The sequence below is a fragment of the Myotis lucifugus genome, unplaced genomic scaffold, assembly GCF_000147115.1.
Source record: "Myotis lucifugus unplaced genomic scaffold, Myoluc2.0 scaffold_698, whole genome shotgun sequence".
Lineage (NCBI taxonomy): Eukaryota > Metazoa > Chordata > Mammalia > Chiroptera > Vespertilionidae > Myotis > Myotis lucifugus.
The window spans coordinates 299,586-313,460 of record NW_005871746.1 but is presented as its reverse complement, the minus strand read 5'-3'; the positions used below and the strand labels follow the sequence as shown (position 1 = coordinate 313,460).

The 13,875-nt window shown below is 50.7% G+C and overlaps 1 protein-coding gene across 4 annotated transcripts in view; it reads right to left on the bottom strand.

Annotated features, from left to right (window-relative positions):
* Positions 1–1,385: 1,385 nt before the first annotated feature.
* Positions 1,386–13,875, bottom strand: part of SCAPER (S-phase cyclin A associated protein in the ER) — a 154,107-nt gene continuing 141,617 nt past the window's right edge. For 3 of the 4 annotated variants that reach the window (XM_014447709.2, XM_023746575.1, XM_006105581.3), the window contains 3 exons: positions 8,184–8,375; positions 5,643–5,694; positions 1,386–3,179 (listed from right to left, as the gene is read on the bottom strand). In XM_014447709.2, the coding sequence (XP_014303195.1) occupies positions 3,085–3,179; positions 5,643–5,694; positions 8,184–8,375 (339 nt within the window). In that variant the 3' untranslated portion in view covers positions 1,386–3,084. The remainder of the gene's footprint in view (positions 3,180–5,642; positions 5,695–8,183; positions 8,376–13,875) is intronic. The other variant, XR_002826915.1, reaches the window with a different exon arrangement.

Below are 13,875 nucleotides of genomic sequence, written 5' to 3'. Positions count from 1 at the left end.
AAAGCGGAAGAGGTGAGGACCTGGAGCCACATTTCTGCGGCCTCCTGAGCGCCAAGGCGGGTGCCAGCACAGAAAGGAAAGGGGATTTAGCAAGTGGCGCTGCGAACTCACAGATGAGGGGAGAGACCAGGGTAAGAGGACCGGCTCTCCCTCCCCAGTGCCCAGTGTCCACAATCGGGGTTATTCTCTGAGGCTTCGCTCCCTCCACTTGGGCCGTTCCCTCCCAAACCGAAATACAGGCATTTCATTGGCCTGGTGGCTGGCCATTGAAGACGTGGCTAAGCTTCCAACTTAATCTTTAGAAAGCTTTTGATTTATCCAGAATACTGGGTTTTGTCATTTTTAAAAAAGGAAATAGGTTTTTGAATAAAGAATTTCACCAATGGTTGTGAATTAGCTCCGAATTTTTGCTTTTGACAAACTGCAGTTATCTTAATGCTACAAGTGGAAACATCTAGTTGCAGTCAATTCTTCCCTTGCCATCCATAATCAAACAATCTAATTCCTGCTTTTGATATTTATGTGAGCCTGTTTCTTTTGAGTGTTGGGAAATGAAGGAAGTGGTTACTGTATCAGGTTGCTGGCATCTGCCTGTTACTGTATAAAACAGCAGCTCTTCTCCTGCAGGCACACCGTTTCCCACGTGGGTTCCAGGGAATGCGTTTAACTTTGAAGCTTTATTACAAAGGTCCCTGGTGAGGTGTCATATCTACCGCTCGTTAGTTACATTAATAAATATGTTTTCATGGCTCCCAGGTCATCTTTAAACATCTCCTGTAATACAGTAGGGATTTTCTTGTAAATTAAATTGCCTGTAACAATTACAAGTGTTGTATTTTGTTTACTCAACTTTTGCCCAGTTGTGTAGTGAAAAAGTCAGTTAAGAGGCCATAGGTGCAAAATGGGAATTAGTTATTTAACTAGATCCACTTTAGAATAAGACATTCTCAGAGTATTTATCTAATAATGTGGATAGCTCTCTGAAATTCAGGCAGGGAAGGGGCTCCCAGAGTTGGGAAAGTGTGGCTATTACACCAGAAACTTCACTGCGTATCGCAGGACTGCACGCTTCCGGGACATTCACAGCCTTTGAGCCAGTATCCCAACAAACGTTAATATTTAATGGATTGTGGGACAGAAATCAGCCTTTCAAATTAAAATATGGACGAGCTTAAATTTTTCAGAGCAGCAAACACGGTTAAAGTGAGACACTGTCTAAAGTTGTTCTCTAGAAAACAAGGTTCTGCTGCTCCGTGGGGGAGGGGCACGCATCGCCCCCCATTTCGTGGGCTGTTTCCCACACAAGCAAGTCCTCGCTAGGATGGGGAGAGGACACCGTGAATGAATAATAAACTATTTGCAGAGACGTTGCAATCAAGCTGTGATAAAAGCAGGAAATTCAGAGTTTATTAAGCTGATGCGAGGAAGATTAGAGGCTTTTAGACGCGGGTCTGATTGATGTAAAGGTAAACTTTGTTCCAGATACAGGGATTCCGCGCGGTAATGAGGACCGTGCAAGCAATTAGACCAGCACCTTGTTGATAGAGGCTGTGCTTGGAGAGGCGGCCTCTGGAGTGAGGCGGGCGATGGGAGAGGAAGGGGCATGAGGACTGGGGTGGGGGGGTGCCCCACCTTAAAAGGCAAGTTGGGGCCTCAGCATTCCTGGCAGAAAGGCCAGGGCACCAGGGGAGCGCGGCCTGGCGAGGCACCTGCTGGTCAGGCAGGTCGGGAATGAGGGGTTGGGGGGGGGGGTCAGTTCGGTAGGAAGACAGGAGGCCCGTGTTGGGGGGAGGGAGCCGGGAGAGGGGAGTGGAGGCCGGGGGTGGGGATGACCCCTTCCCAGGTCACCGAGGTCCGAGGGTCTGCAGCCGCCTGGGAGGGGAGGGCGGCGGGGAGGTGAGATGGGCCCAGGCTCAGCGGGAGGCCGGTCCGGGTCCCAGCGCCCGGGGGAGAGGGGAGCACCGTCCGGGAAGGTCCCGGTGGCTCCGACCCGCCCAGGCGGCCGGGCAGGGGGGTGTGGACGGCTCCCGGGAGGGTGATCACGCTGCCTCCGTTACTGTGGCTTTCGGCAAACTTCCGACCAGACGAGCATTTGCAAGTGAAAAGCGACTTCTCCGCGCTCGCTCGGTGCCCGCGGACGTGCGCACGGGGCTGGGTCGCCTTTTGGCTCGTTTGGAAGCGGGAGCTCCACCTTTTCTCTGTAAAACAGTAAAAACCATGCGCTGCGGCGGCCTAGGGACTCAGTAGCTGCGTTTGCTCTTAAAAAAGCGAAGAAACTTCTCCTGCTCAGCCCCCCACCCGAGTCTTGGATCTTGGATCTGATCCATATTCGGAACCATTTTCCGACCGGAGCCTTGTTGCTGGTCACGCTGATCCTCATCCGACAGAAGCGATGGCTCCGCGCGCGGCCTCAGGTGCGGGGCCGGACGGCGGCCAGGTCAGCGCCCACGTTCCCTGTGCTCGGCGCCGCCGGTCACGTCTTTCAGAAGCGGATCTTCCCGGATCTGGACTTCACTCCGGAGAGCAATTCGGTTCGCATCCCGGAGGCTGTGCTCCGTCCGAGGGAAGCTGGGGGGCGGGTGAGCCACGCGCTCATTCACCCCCGTGGCCGGATCGTGCGCGTCACTAGAATGCACTCCAGGCCCGAGAGAGGGCGGTCCAGCGGGTTAACTGCGAGTCTTGACTAAGATACTGCAAGAGCCGGAGTGAGCATTTGAATTCTCTTAAGAAAAGTCACCATGACAAACAGAATAAGTTATTTTATTACAAGAAGTAAACAGACTTGCTAATTTTGTGCCTAATTTCACCCATATTACAAATGCAAAGGATATAAGATGGAAGTTACCAAAATGCAAACTATTGTGCATAAATGAAATAAACTCAACTTACAGAGTTAGCAAGTAGAACATGACGTATCTACAGCCATTATAAATAGTTCAAAGTATATACCATATCTACATACGGGGGGGGGGTATAAACATGTGAAAAAGAGTTTCTTAAGGAACAGTTAGAACGTTTGTTTGAACAATTTAAATTACTAATGAGGGTGCTCAAATATAGAACCAACCAAAACATTTTTTATTTTTATTTTTTTAAGAAAAACTGTCGAGCTTCCTCCCAGGCCTGCTGAGGAAATCTGTTAGCCAGCTCAAGATAGTCTTGGGATCCAAGGCATTTTCCTGAGAGAAAAATGGAAAAGAATGAAATGTAAAAGTTAAATTCTTTGAAGTTTAAGAAATTAAAATTATTTTGATATCTGAGTACAAAATGGAGACATAAACTTCAGATAAACCATGACACAATTTATGCAAACAAGGTAATTGATCTACCTATAGTATAAAGTATACAATATATTTGAGTCACAATCTATGTTATGCTTCTAATGTATTTAGACATTAACCCCTATGTAAAACATTGTGAAAAAATTTCTTTTGGATTCCAGAGTAGGAAAATAGGGTAAAATAAGTATAGTAACGAAATAAAACGACAATCAGAATCTGTCCTTAAATTAGACTTGAAAGGGTACATATGTATGTAAACTTGACATATTTTCTAAAACCCTCTATTTGGTTGAAAACTTTGAGTGACAGTCACCTATGGAACCACAGGGGACGGTAGGGGTGTGAGCACAGCAGCCACTCGCACAGCGGGGGCGCCGAGCAGCGAGCACCCGGCCCAGATGGGTGCTGCAGGGCTGCTCACACTTAGGGGTGCACATGGGGACCTGCAGTGTTTTATGGGGACAACAGAAGCTCCCCTGAAGGGAACAGGTCTCCAGGGACAACTTGGTGGGGTGTCACCACAGAGAATGGCGACTGAGCAAAGCCTGAGCAAAGCCGAGAGGTTCTCGTTTGCTCCCTGTTGTGCGGATTAAAGCACCGAGTGGGGAAAGCGTGGGAGTCCGAGAAGATGGTCCCGGGGAAGAAAGAGGTGGAGAGTCCACAGGCCTCAGCCCTCCAGGCAGACAGACGGGCAGCTCCTGGGACGCTGCCTGCGACACGACACGTGCCAACGGTGACTCATCCTCAGTCAGGAGGGGCCTCTGCACTGCTCACGGGCAGAGAAACTGCTGTCCAGGCACCAACGCAGGCACCGGGTTCCTGTGGCATTTTCACATCTTCACAAACGTAAACGTTCTCTTGTCAGAAACGGTAACAAACGATGCTGACTTTCCCCAAGGAGCCCCCATAGCTTTCTCTTCAGGCTGTAGCTGAGTCAGGGCGGAACTGAACTTGCACGTCTGGCTTAGACAAATGGGACCAACTGCGATGCTGACTTTAATTCCTAAAAGGGGCACAGCTTTCTGTTCACTCATCTGAGTCACTAAAACATGACGTTTTTCATGATATTGTTACAAGCTTATATTTTCATCTTTGTACTTTTCTTTTTTTTTTAAATATATTTTATTGACTTTTTACAGAGAGGAAGGGAGAGAGATAGTTAGAAACATCGATGAGAGAGAAACATCGATCAGCTGCGTCCTGCACATCTCCCACTGGGGATGTGCCCGCAACCAAGGTCCATGCCCTTGACCGGAATCGAACCTGGGACCCTTCAGTCCGCAGGCCGACGCTCCATCCACTGAGCCAAACCGGTTTCGGCAGTCTTTGTACTTTTCAACACTCGCCCAGTGTGTGTGTGTGTGTGTGTGTGTGTGTGTGTGTGTAACAATCCACTGCCGCCTGCCCCCCAGTAAGGACGACTCAGTGGGTGCCCAGGGGGTCCTGCTGGAGGGGCCCCTGACTGGCCACTTTGAAGGCTATCAAACTAACGGGAGAACTAGGGTCTCAATCAGAGACGCTTCTCGACAGTCACAGAGCCACCTGCACGCCTCCGTTACTGTCTGGGCAGCAGAATGTTGTAAACAGTAAACATGCTCTTTAAAACCCTACATCTCGTTTGATCTCAGGAAACTCCTCAGCAGGAAAATACAGGGAAAAACCCTTGTACTCTGATGGCCTTTTCTCCACGGAGAACAATTTTACGTTTCTTATTTCAATTAAAAAAATTCAAGTACTTGAATTTAGGGCCAATATGGGTTACTATCACTAATAATTTTATTCTGAACATGTATAGGGGACCAAACCTATGTGATTTCAGTATTTGTGTGAGTAACATAGGCCAATATTAATGATCTGATTGTCTCCTGTATTACTAATTTAGTAATTATTCACCATTTATTTTATCTTGCATGAGGTGGGTATAAATTTCACAAAGATATTTTTGTGCTTTTCTTTTACTCCATAGATTTCTCTGTATATTCTTTTTTTTTTATTGAGTTTTAGAGAGATTGGAAAAAAGAGGGAGAGAGAGAAACATTGACTGGCTGCCCCCTGCATGTGCTCTGACTGGGGATCAAACCTGCAGCCTGGGTATGTGCCCTGACGGGAATGAACCAGCCACCTTCTGGCATACGGGATGGCGCTCCAACCAACCGAGCCACACTGGCCAGGGCTCTGTATATTCTGATACATTCATGCTGATGACAAAATTGATTTTTTTATTGACTGAAATACACTTGGTATCTGAATCTCAAATATTTTAGGCAAAGTAAGCAATAATTTCTCCAAGGGTTCCGAAAGGTGGAGTAAGAAACATGTCTGTTCACTAACAAACACGACATTCAATCTTAAGAGACATACCTCTGGGCTGGTACGACTGGTTGGCTGCCTGACCGTGATTCTGTGCAAAGTCCTGTGCAAGATGAGAAAAGCGTTTTTATACCAAAACCACAAGCAGAGAGCCTCACTGAGGGCGGCTTTAAAGCTGCTGAATTCAGAGACAACGATTTTTGCACGAATATTTTGGAGCCCAAATATCAAAGCTGAAGAAACTGATGCTATGCATTCCATGTTCCTGTAACTTTAAGTTAAACAGTGATGACTCTCAGATTCTGCTCGACTATCACAGGGCTAGGTTGCTGCGACTACGGAAATGACAATTTTACTTTATATCTAACAAACTGAACACTTTAGTCACATTTACTGTCTTAAACAGATTATGAACATGTTTTTAAAACACAACTATTAAAGCTCTTACGTATTCTGCAGCTAAATTTTAAAGTCTGCTAATTTTACTTTCACATGGAAAATGTAGAATATACAAAATTTCAGAAGCTACCAGCTCCTACCTTTAATATCAGAAACATCGATGAGAGAGAAACATCGACCAGCTGCCTCCTGCACATCTCCTACTGGGGATGTGCCCGCAACCCAGGTACATGCCCTTGACCGGAATCGAACCTGGGACCTTTCAGTCCGCAGGCCGACGCTCTATCCACTGAGCCAAACCGGTTTCGGCTGCAGCTAAATTTTAAAGTCTGCTAATTTTACTTTCACATGGAAAATGTAGAATATACAAAATTTCAGAAACTACCAGCTCCTATCTTTAATATAATTTTCTAGTGATTATTATTTATCTAAAACACAGGGACCTTGCAGAACCATTTTATAAGCTAAAATCTAATATATATTAATTCCCTTCACAATTATTTATAGAAAAAAAATTACTTAAGTCCAACATTTTATCTCAAATAAGCATTGTAAGATATTTGTGTAGCATTTACAGAATTTGTGTTAAAATATATGTGAAATGTGTTAAATTTATTTTCACTTACATTTGAATGTGTGTTGAATGTAATAGAGCAGATTTAGAACTAGTTTGAGATGAACATCAGATGAAAACAAGTACTATATATATATATATATGTATATATGTGTATATATATATGTGTATATATATGTATATATGTGTATATATGTGTATATATATGTATATATGTGTATATATGTGTATATATATATATGTGTATATATGTGTATATGTGTATATATATGTATATATGTGTATATATATGTATATATGTGTATATATACATATACACATATATACACACACACACACACACATATATTTACTACTTTAGATTCTGATATCATTTGTATTTTTACAAATTGTTTCCCAAGCAGTTGAAAATGTAATGGATTAAGTTGAGACAGACACAGATTTGCTCTTTGCTCAGCTATCACTGTCTTGGTTGAGGGCCCTCTGTTGGGGCCCAAAGCTGCACCCACGGCCCCGGCAGCCCCTCCCCTCCTGCCTTACTTCCCTCCTCAGCATTAACTCCATGGACAAGCTGTCTGTTTCCTGTCTGACTCCCCGCCTCAATGAGAAGTCTATGGGGGCAGGTTTTATGTTTCATTCCTTGCTGCGATGCCAGTGCCTAGAGCAGGGTGTAACCTGGAGGGACCACAAAGTACTGACTGGAAGAAGGAAGCATCTGCGTTTACGATCACAGTCTTAAATGTAATTTCTATTGAATTCAATCCCAAGGTTCCCAGAATATATGTAGAACCCTAACTCTGGCTATGATGGTTACAGAAGACTTTATTAAGACTTTGATTTAACCATAGGACACTTTATGAAAATTTGTACGTGACCTGTAGATTTGAATATCTTTGAAAACTTTTTCAGAAAATGAAACCCAGGCTCAAACAAAATAACTAAGCTGAAAATAAAAGATTTCTAAACATAATTGACCCAGTTGTGTTATATTTGAAAGAAAATGGAATGTTTCAGGAAATAATGATCTACGACGACAGAAGAAAACCACCGTTAGCTATGAACACACGTTAAAGAGCCAGCTTGGCTGTCCTGCCAGCGACCGAGTTAGTGTCGCTGTGGAAACACTGCTGTGCTCAGTACAGCACCGACTACAGGCTTTCACTCAACCAGAAACACAGGAGGCCGTTCTTAACAGGTTTTTGTTAAACACACAGGTGTGTGTGTGTGTGTGTGTGTGTGTGTGTGTGTGTGTGAATAGTATTTATTTAAACATTCACCAATACACTGAAGTTCTAATTGGTCTTCCCTCAGCAATCATTGCCTGTCCCTCGCAGCCAGACTAAATGTAAGACGAATGAGACGTTAAAGCCTCAGCAAGGCCTGGCCGTCCTTTGGAAACATCTTGGTGTGGGCTTACCGTTGCATCACTCGCCCTTTCCCTGAAATCCTCCAGTAGAAACTACACAACACTCAAGCCCCCTCTCACCACCCGACATCTTGTGAATAATTTCCAAGCACAGAAGCAGGTGAACGCCCTAGAAGGCGGGTGGCTGGCGCCTGCCCCCTCGGACAGCGGACAGCGGCGGCTCGCACAGCCGAGGCAGGCCGCACGGAGGTACCTGGATGAAGGAGGCCAGCAGGACGCAGCTCATCTCCTGCTCCAGGATGATCTTGTTCTGGCCGTTGTTGTAACAAGCGGCGATGAGCGACGGGAAGAGCACTTTGACCAGCCGAGGGTCGCTGAAGTACGGGAAGGGCAGCTGGCACAGCTTCTGCAGCACCGTGGGGTGGCGGCCGGACTGCACGATGACCTGGGACAGAGGAGCAACCAGGTCAACTGCCAGCCGCCGGCCGGCCCTGCCCCTCCATGGGCAAGTGCCGGGAAGAACCACGAGGACACGCGGAAGGAGCGGAAGGAGGAAAAGACTCCCACTCCTTACCTGAAGGGAGCAGACAAGAACCTCATCTCCTAACTCGAGGAGAAGATTCAAAAAGTTCTGCAGCCGTTTAAGTTACTAGAATCGTGATGAAGGTCCTGCGACGTGAGCTGTAACCACCCCCCCCCCCCCAAGCAGAACAGCCATTTCCCTTAAACCTGCACACAGCCCCCGCCCCAGGCAGACACGCTCTGGCAGCCCTGCCCACTGCAGTCCCTGACCCGCTCACAGAACGTACGAACGCGGATACATCCATTCCGTATGCAGACCAGCCCTGGAAGAAGAGGGGACTGTAGGGGAACGAGCAGCTTCGGCCCAGGCTCCCCAGGCCCCTCCTCCCATCCGTCCTCCTTATCTGTTTCCATCGGTGCCACGGAGCTAAGAGGAGGATTGTTTAGAGAAACGCAGCCGTGGCCGTGCAGCAGGCGAGGCTGACGGCTGTGCACACGCAGTTAATGGGCTGGTAGGGAGCCCCCCTCACTCACCCCCGGGCCTTCACGATAAACTCAGAAATGTCCAGATCAGGTCTGTTTCAAGTGACCTCGCCTGGACAGTCCTCACAGGAGGGTAGGGACACGGTGAAAGCCAAGCCAGGACTGTAAACTGTACTCGGAGAAGCACCGTTTTACAGGTACACACCCAGACAGGACTTCATTCAGATTAAAACCAGAGGGAAGGAACGCCACGGCAGAGGCAGGAGAAACATAAATTACAGGGATTTACAAGTTTTCAAAGCACTTTTAACAACACTTTAAGAACACACTCTCAGATGGTAATGCAGCCTGGTTTAAGAAGAAAATCAACAAAGTAATAGTTCACATATTTCAGTTCAATAGCTAAAATGACATCAAAAACCTTTAGAGATGCTGGTAGGGACTTGTTAATACCTTCAAATCCAGCAGGAATTTTAAAGACGCGCAGTGTGACCGATCAGCACATGGCCGTGTGCCGCCGTGTCCGACGCTGGCTGAGAAAATGTGTCCTATCGTCGGCTTTACTGATAAAGCGTTTACCTGCATCGTTATTCTAATCGTTAGATAGAAGTTCGCGGCACAGCCAAATGGTCACCGCCTTAGAGCTCACAACGATCCCGTTATGAGAAGTCCCTCCCCCTTTAGCTTCTTCTGTGGAACCTCACTGTTGAAACGCGATCAGAAGACACCCCACTGGCCAGTCTGGCTGGCACAGGCACAATGACAAAGACGACAACACCGGGTTCTTGGTAAACGAGACAGAACAGGAGTGCCCGGCGGGACCCTTCCCCCTAAACCCCAGCCCCTTGCTGAGGTGGGCAGAGCCCTCGGGGCCTGTCAGACCCCCAGGAACAGGGCAGAGCTGCCCGTGGAGGAGGAGTTTACAGGTCACACAGTGCTGTGAGGTAACCTGCCAGCGGCCACGACTTTTAAGGCTTCTTGTCGGTGAGACACTAATGGACGTAGCAGTTACCTGGGGGTGAGGAGTTCTACCACAGGACCACCTAGGACAGACCACCTGGGCACAGGCTGGGGTGCACAGGGGTGGTGAGAGCCGCACCCCGGCTTGGCTGTGAGCCAGAGCAGGACATCTGGTCAGTACTGGCCTTCGAACCACGTGTCACACATTGTGGGCAGACAGGGTTTGCAGCACGGAGACGCAGGCAAGACCACCGCTGGGCGAGTCAGGTGGGCTTGTGGCATCAGCAAGCGGAACCGTTGGCGGGTTTGGGCCGAGCGCTCCCTTAGGGGTAGGAACCAAGACTGTGATGCCAACAGCCCGACCGGGATGGTGAGGGCTTTGGGCACCAGGAGAGAGTTGCCCGAGAGGCTCCGGACAGACTGCGGGGTGAGGGGGGCTCCGTCTTATTCTGTCCAGTCCCTCTTCCCAGGCCAGAGGTGGTCACACCCCTGGATTGCCGAGGCGTTCCCAAGGCAGGAGAAAGTCAACAGAGAGGCACCGCGCGGCATGAAAGTCTTGCTGAATGAAAGGAATGTACACAGTCGGGGAAAGCTCAGTTTGTAATGCGCTGTTTCTCTCTCTCTCTGCGTTCCCGACGGAGCTGGCACTAAACCAGTGGCTGCTGGTCTGTCACCTTTGTTTACAAAGGGGGCACTACCCTGAGGGCACGCAGGCCGACACCAGCCACAGGGCTTCTCACAGAGCTCCGTGTAGCGGCGCGGCCGGGAGGGGCCTGGACGGCAGACAGGGACCAAGAACGGCCCCACCATACCGAGCCTCCAACACGGCGTCCCCTCCGCCAGTCGTGTCATCCTGGGCAAGTGGCCCCAATGCTCTGGTTTGGAGGTGGAGAATTCCTTCAGAAGTAAACTTTTTAATGACGTATACGAACCATTTCCAACTGGTGTGCCAGTGTTTCTTACAACAGGCAGAACCTGACTACTCAGGCAGGGGCACTGACCTCTTTTCCCTTAGATTATTTTAAAAAAAGAAAAAAAAAAAGGACAATAGACATTTGGTGCGAATCAATCAAAATTATACCTGTTTTTTTTTTTTTGGTCAAATTGGCGAAATTTGTATTTTTTGTATTTTATGGGGTGTGTGCGCAAATAATGTATTTTTTGGCGTGCTGCAGAATTTTAGCAGTTAGTGTATGTGCGCCATGAGATGAAAAGGCTGAAAATCTGCCCTGACCGGTTTGGCTTGGTGGATAGAGCATCGGCCTGCAGACTCAAGGGTCCCAGGTTCGATTCCAGTCAAGGGCATGTACCTTGGTTGCAGGCACATACCCAGTAGGGGGTGTGCAGGAGGCAGCTGATCGATGTTTCTCTCTCATCGATGTTTCTAACTCTCTATCCCTCTCCCTTCCTCTCTGTAAAAAATCAATAAGATATATTAAAAAAAAAGGCTGAAAATCACTGATGCGCACACACCCCATAGCGAACATCCTGTTGGTGCCCAAATAAAGAGAGCACGCAGGGCCAGGGGTGCTGAATCTCGAAAGAGATTCTCTCATTGAGAAGTAGATGCCCGTGTCTTGAGTTTGAGGCAGATGAGCAGAAACCACCTGCCTGCACTGGAGCACGAGAGAGCTTCCTGCCTTCATGGTCCGTCCTGGTCCTTCTCCGGTCGCTACGACCCACTGAAGAAGGGGATCTTTGCCCAGGGCCCTGTCCTCACCACTTTGTTAGTATCACGGGGGTCGGGAAAGAGAGGAAGAGAGACCTCCACTCCCTCTTCTTTGGAAGCAGGGGCTTGAGAACGAGGAGGCTGCACGCTGGCAGTGTGCCCGGCCTGGTGAGAGAGGGCCGGGGACACAAACACGGGCGTTAAAGAGGAATCTGGTTAAAAAGGGAAAAGAAGATGGAAGGTGGAGTAGACAAGCTGCTGATTCTTTCACCTGCTGACCCCTGGCCGCTCCTGGCCTCTGGCTCCCATCGGTGTGCCTTCTACCGGGCGAAGGAGCCCTGGGTGCACCGAGGGGCCAGGTGAGGTCAGCAGGCACGGACCGAGTCTCGGGTCACGTCTGGGGGGCAGAGGCCGTGCTTCTCGCTCTCAGGAGACGAATGACAAGCAGCACAGGGGCCTGAGGCATCCGAGGGAAGGACGAGGTCCTAGGAGAGCCACGAGGGAGGCTGCCCCTCACGCAGGGAATGCGGACCTACCTGCAGGGCGGGGTCCAACCTGGTGCCTGGGAACTGCCGGTGGAGGAGTTCCAGGAGAGACGCCTGGTGCCTGCTGGCCCGTCACAGCTCAGGCTGCCGCCACGTGTCTCGCGGCCTCAACAACAGAAACCCGCTTCCTACAGCTCTGGAGCCTGGGAGTCTGAGGCCGAGCCTCTTCCTGGGTGCAGACCGACCCCTCCATGGCCTTTCCTCGAGTGTGTGTGGACAGACAGACCTCTCCCCAAGGCCACCGGTCCTGCCTCATCAGGACCCACCCCCATGGCCTCACTGACCTTAGTTATCTCCTAAAAGCCCCTCTCCAAGTGCGGTCTCGGGGGGTTAATGTTCAACATGGAACGGGGGGGGGGGGGTCACACAGTTCAGTCCAAGGTGCAGCTGTGACTCCTCCCCCGGCCAGAGGAACGTCTCATCTGAGAGGCTGCCCTCCAGCTGTGTGTCAGCCACCCCTCGGTGGCCACAGGCCCCGCACTGCCGGCTCCAGGGGACTGTCAGGAGCCCTGGCTCTGGTCAGTTAACCAACTGGAGCTTCTGGGTCCTTTCTATAAAGTGGGGGAGTGGGGGAGGGCGGGATGGCAGTTTCAGGGCTTAGATGAGGCTCACACGAGGCATCTGTGACCAGAATATAAAAGCCGACGTAGTGATGGGCACTGCTGCCGTGTCCTCTCCGGTGGCACCTGCTCCCACCGAGGGGCTTGCAGGACCGGAGTCCCTCCCAGGTGAGGCCCACGGCCTGTTTTCCATCATCCCAGCCGCCTCCCCATGAAGGCCACTCGCTGGGCAGATCCGGCAGCACCGGCCCTCGGCTCTGGCTGGGCCTCGGCAGCATCTCCAGCCCCTGGAAGCCACAGCCTGGCCTCCCCCGACCCTGTGCCCACAGGACGAGCTCTGCACACAGCAGGTGCCAGGGGGACCTGGTGGGGCAGGAGGGCGTTCTGACAGCTCTGAGGAGAGAGAGTCCCGGCATGAGCACGATCCTAGAAACAAGCGCAGAGGCTCAGCCGACCGTGTGCTTTGAGCTGCTGTGCCCAACGTGCCAAGGGAAACAGGCAGAGGGCAGAGCTCACAGACGGGGCCGTGGGCCTGAGTCATCCGGCAGGAGCTTCCTGTGAGGCACCGGGAGCCCTCACGCCCAGGAAGCCTTCCAGGCAGCACAGCCAGAGACCCTCTCCTTCCAACCGGAGACAGGGCGGCAGCCGCTGTATCTTCCCTCCTGTCCTGGGCGGCGCTGCTGGACGGTGAGGCTCGTCCGTGTCACCGGGGGATCCACCCGCACGTCCCCTCGTGAGCTGGATGGTCTGTCGGCCTCCACGTCCTGTCACCTCAGCCTGCACGGCCAGCCCTGGTCACACAGCGTGTCCGGGGGAGGGCATCGGGGCCCTCGCGGCTGGGACAGGCCTCCCTCTGCCACGACGCTGTGAGGACGATGAGAAGGTGGCCGTCTGCAACCTGGAGGAGACCCTCCTGGGCCCCCAGCCCGGCATCCCGACCTCGGGCTTCCAGCCGCAGACATGAGAACAAGTGTGTGCTGTTCACCAGCCCGGGGCCCTTGTTTCTGGAGGGACGGAGGCCCCTGCGGGGTGGGCCGCACGCGGAATCCTCAGGGCCCCGGGCACCGCCGCAGGCTCCTGGCCAGGTTACGGAGAGTCCGGGAAGGCCCGTCTCTTGGTGGTGCGGTGGACGCCGGTCTCTCTGTGAGAGCCTGGAAGCCCTCTTCCAGAACCTGCACGTAGACCCTCACCCCGAGGAAGAGCGTC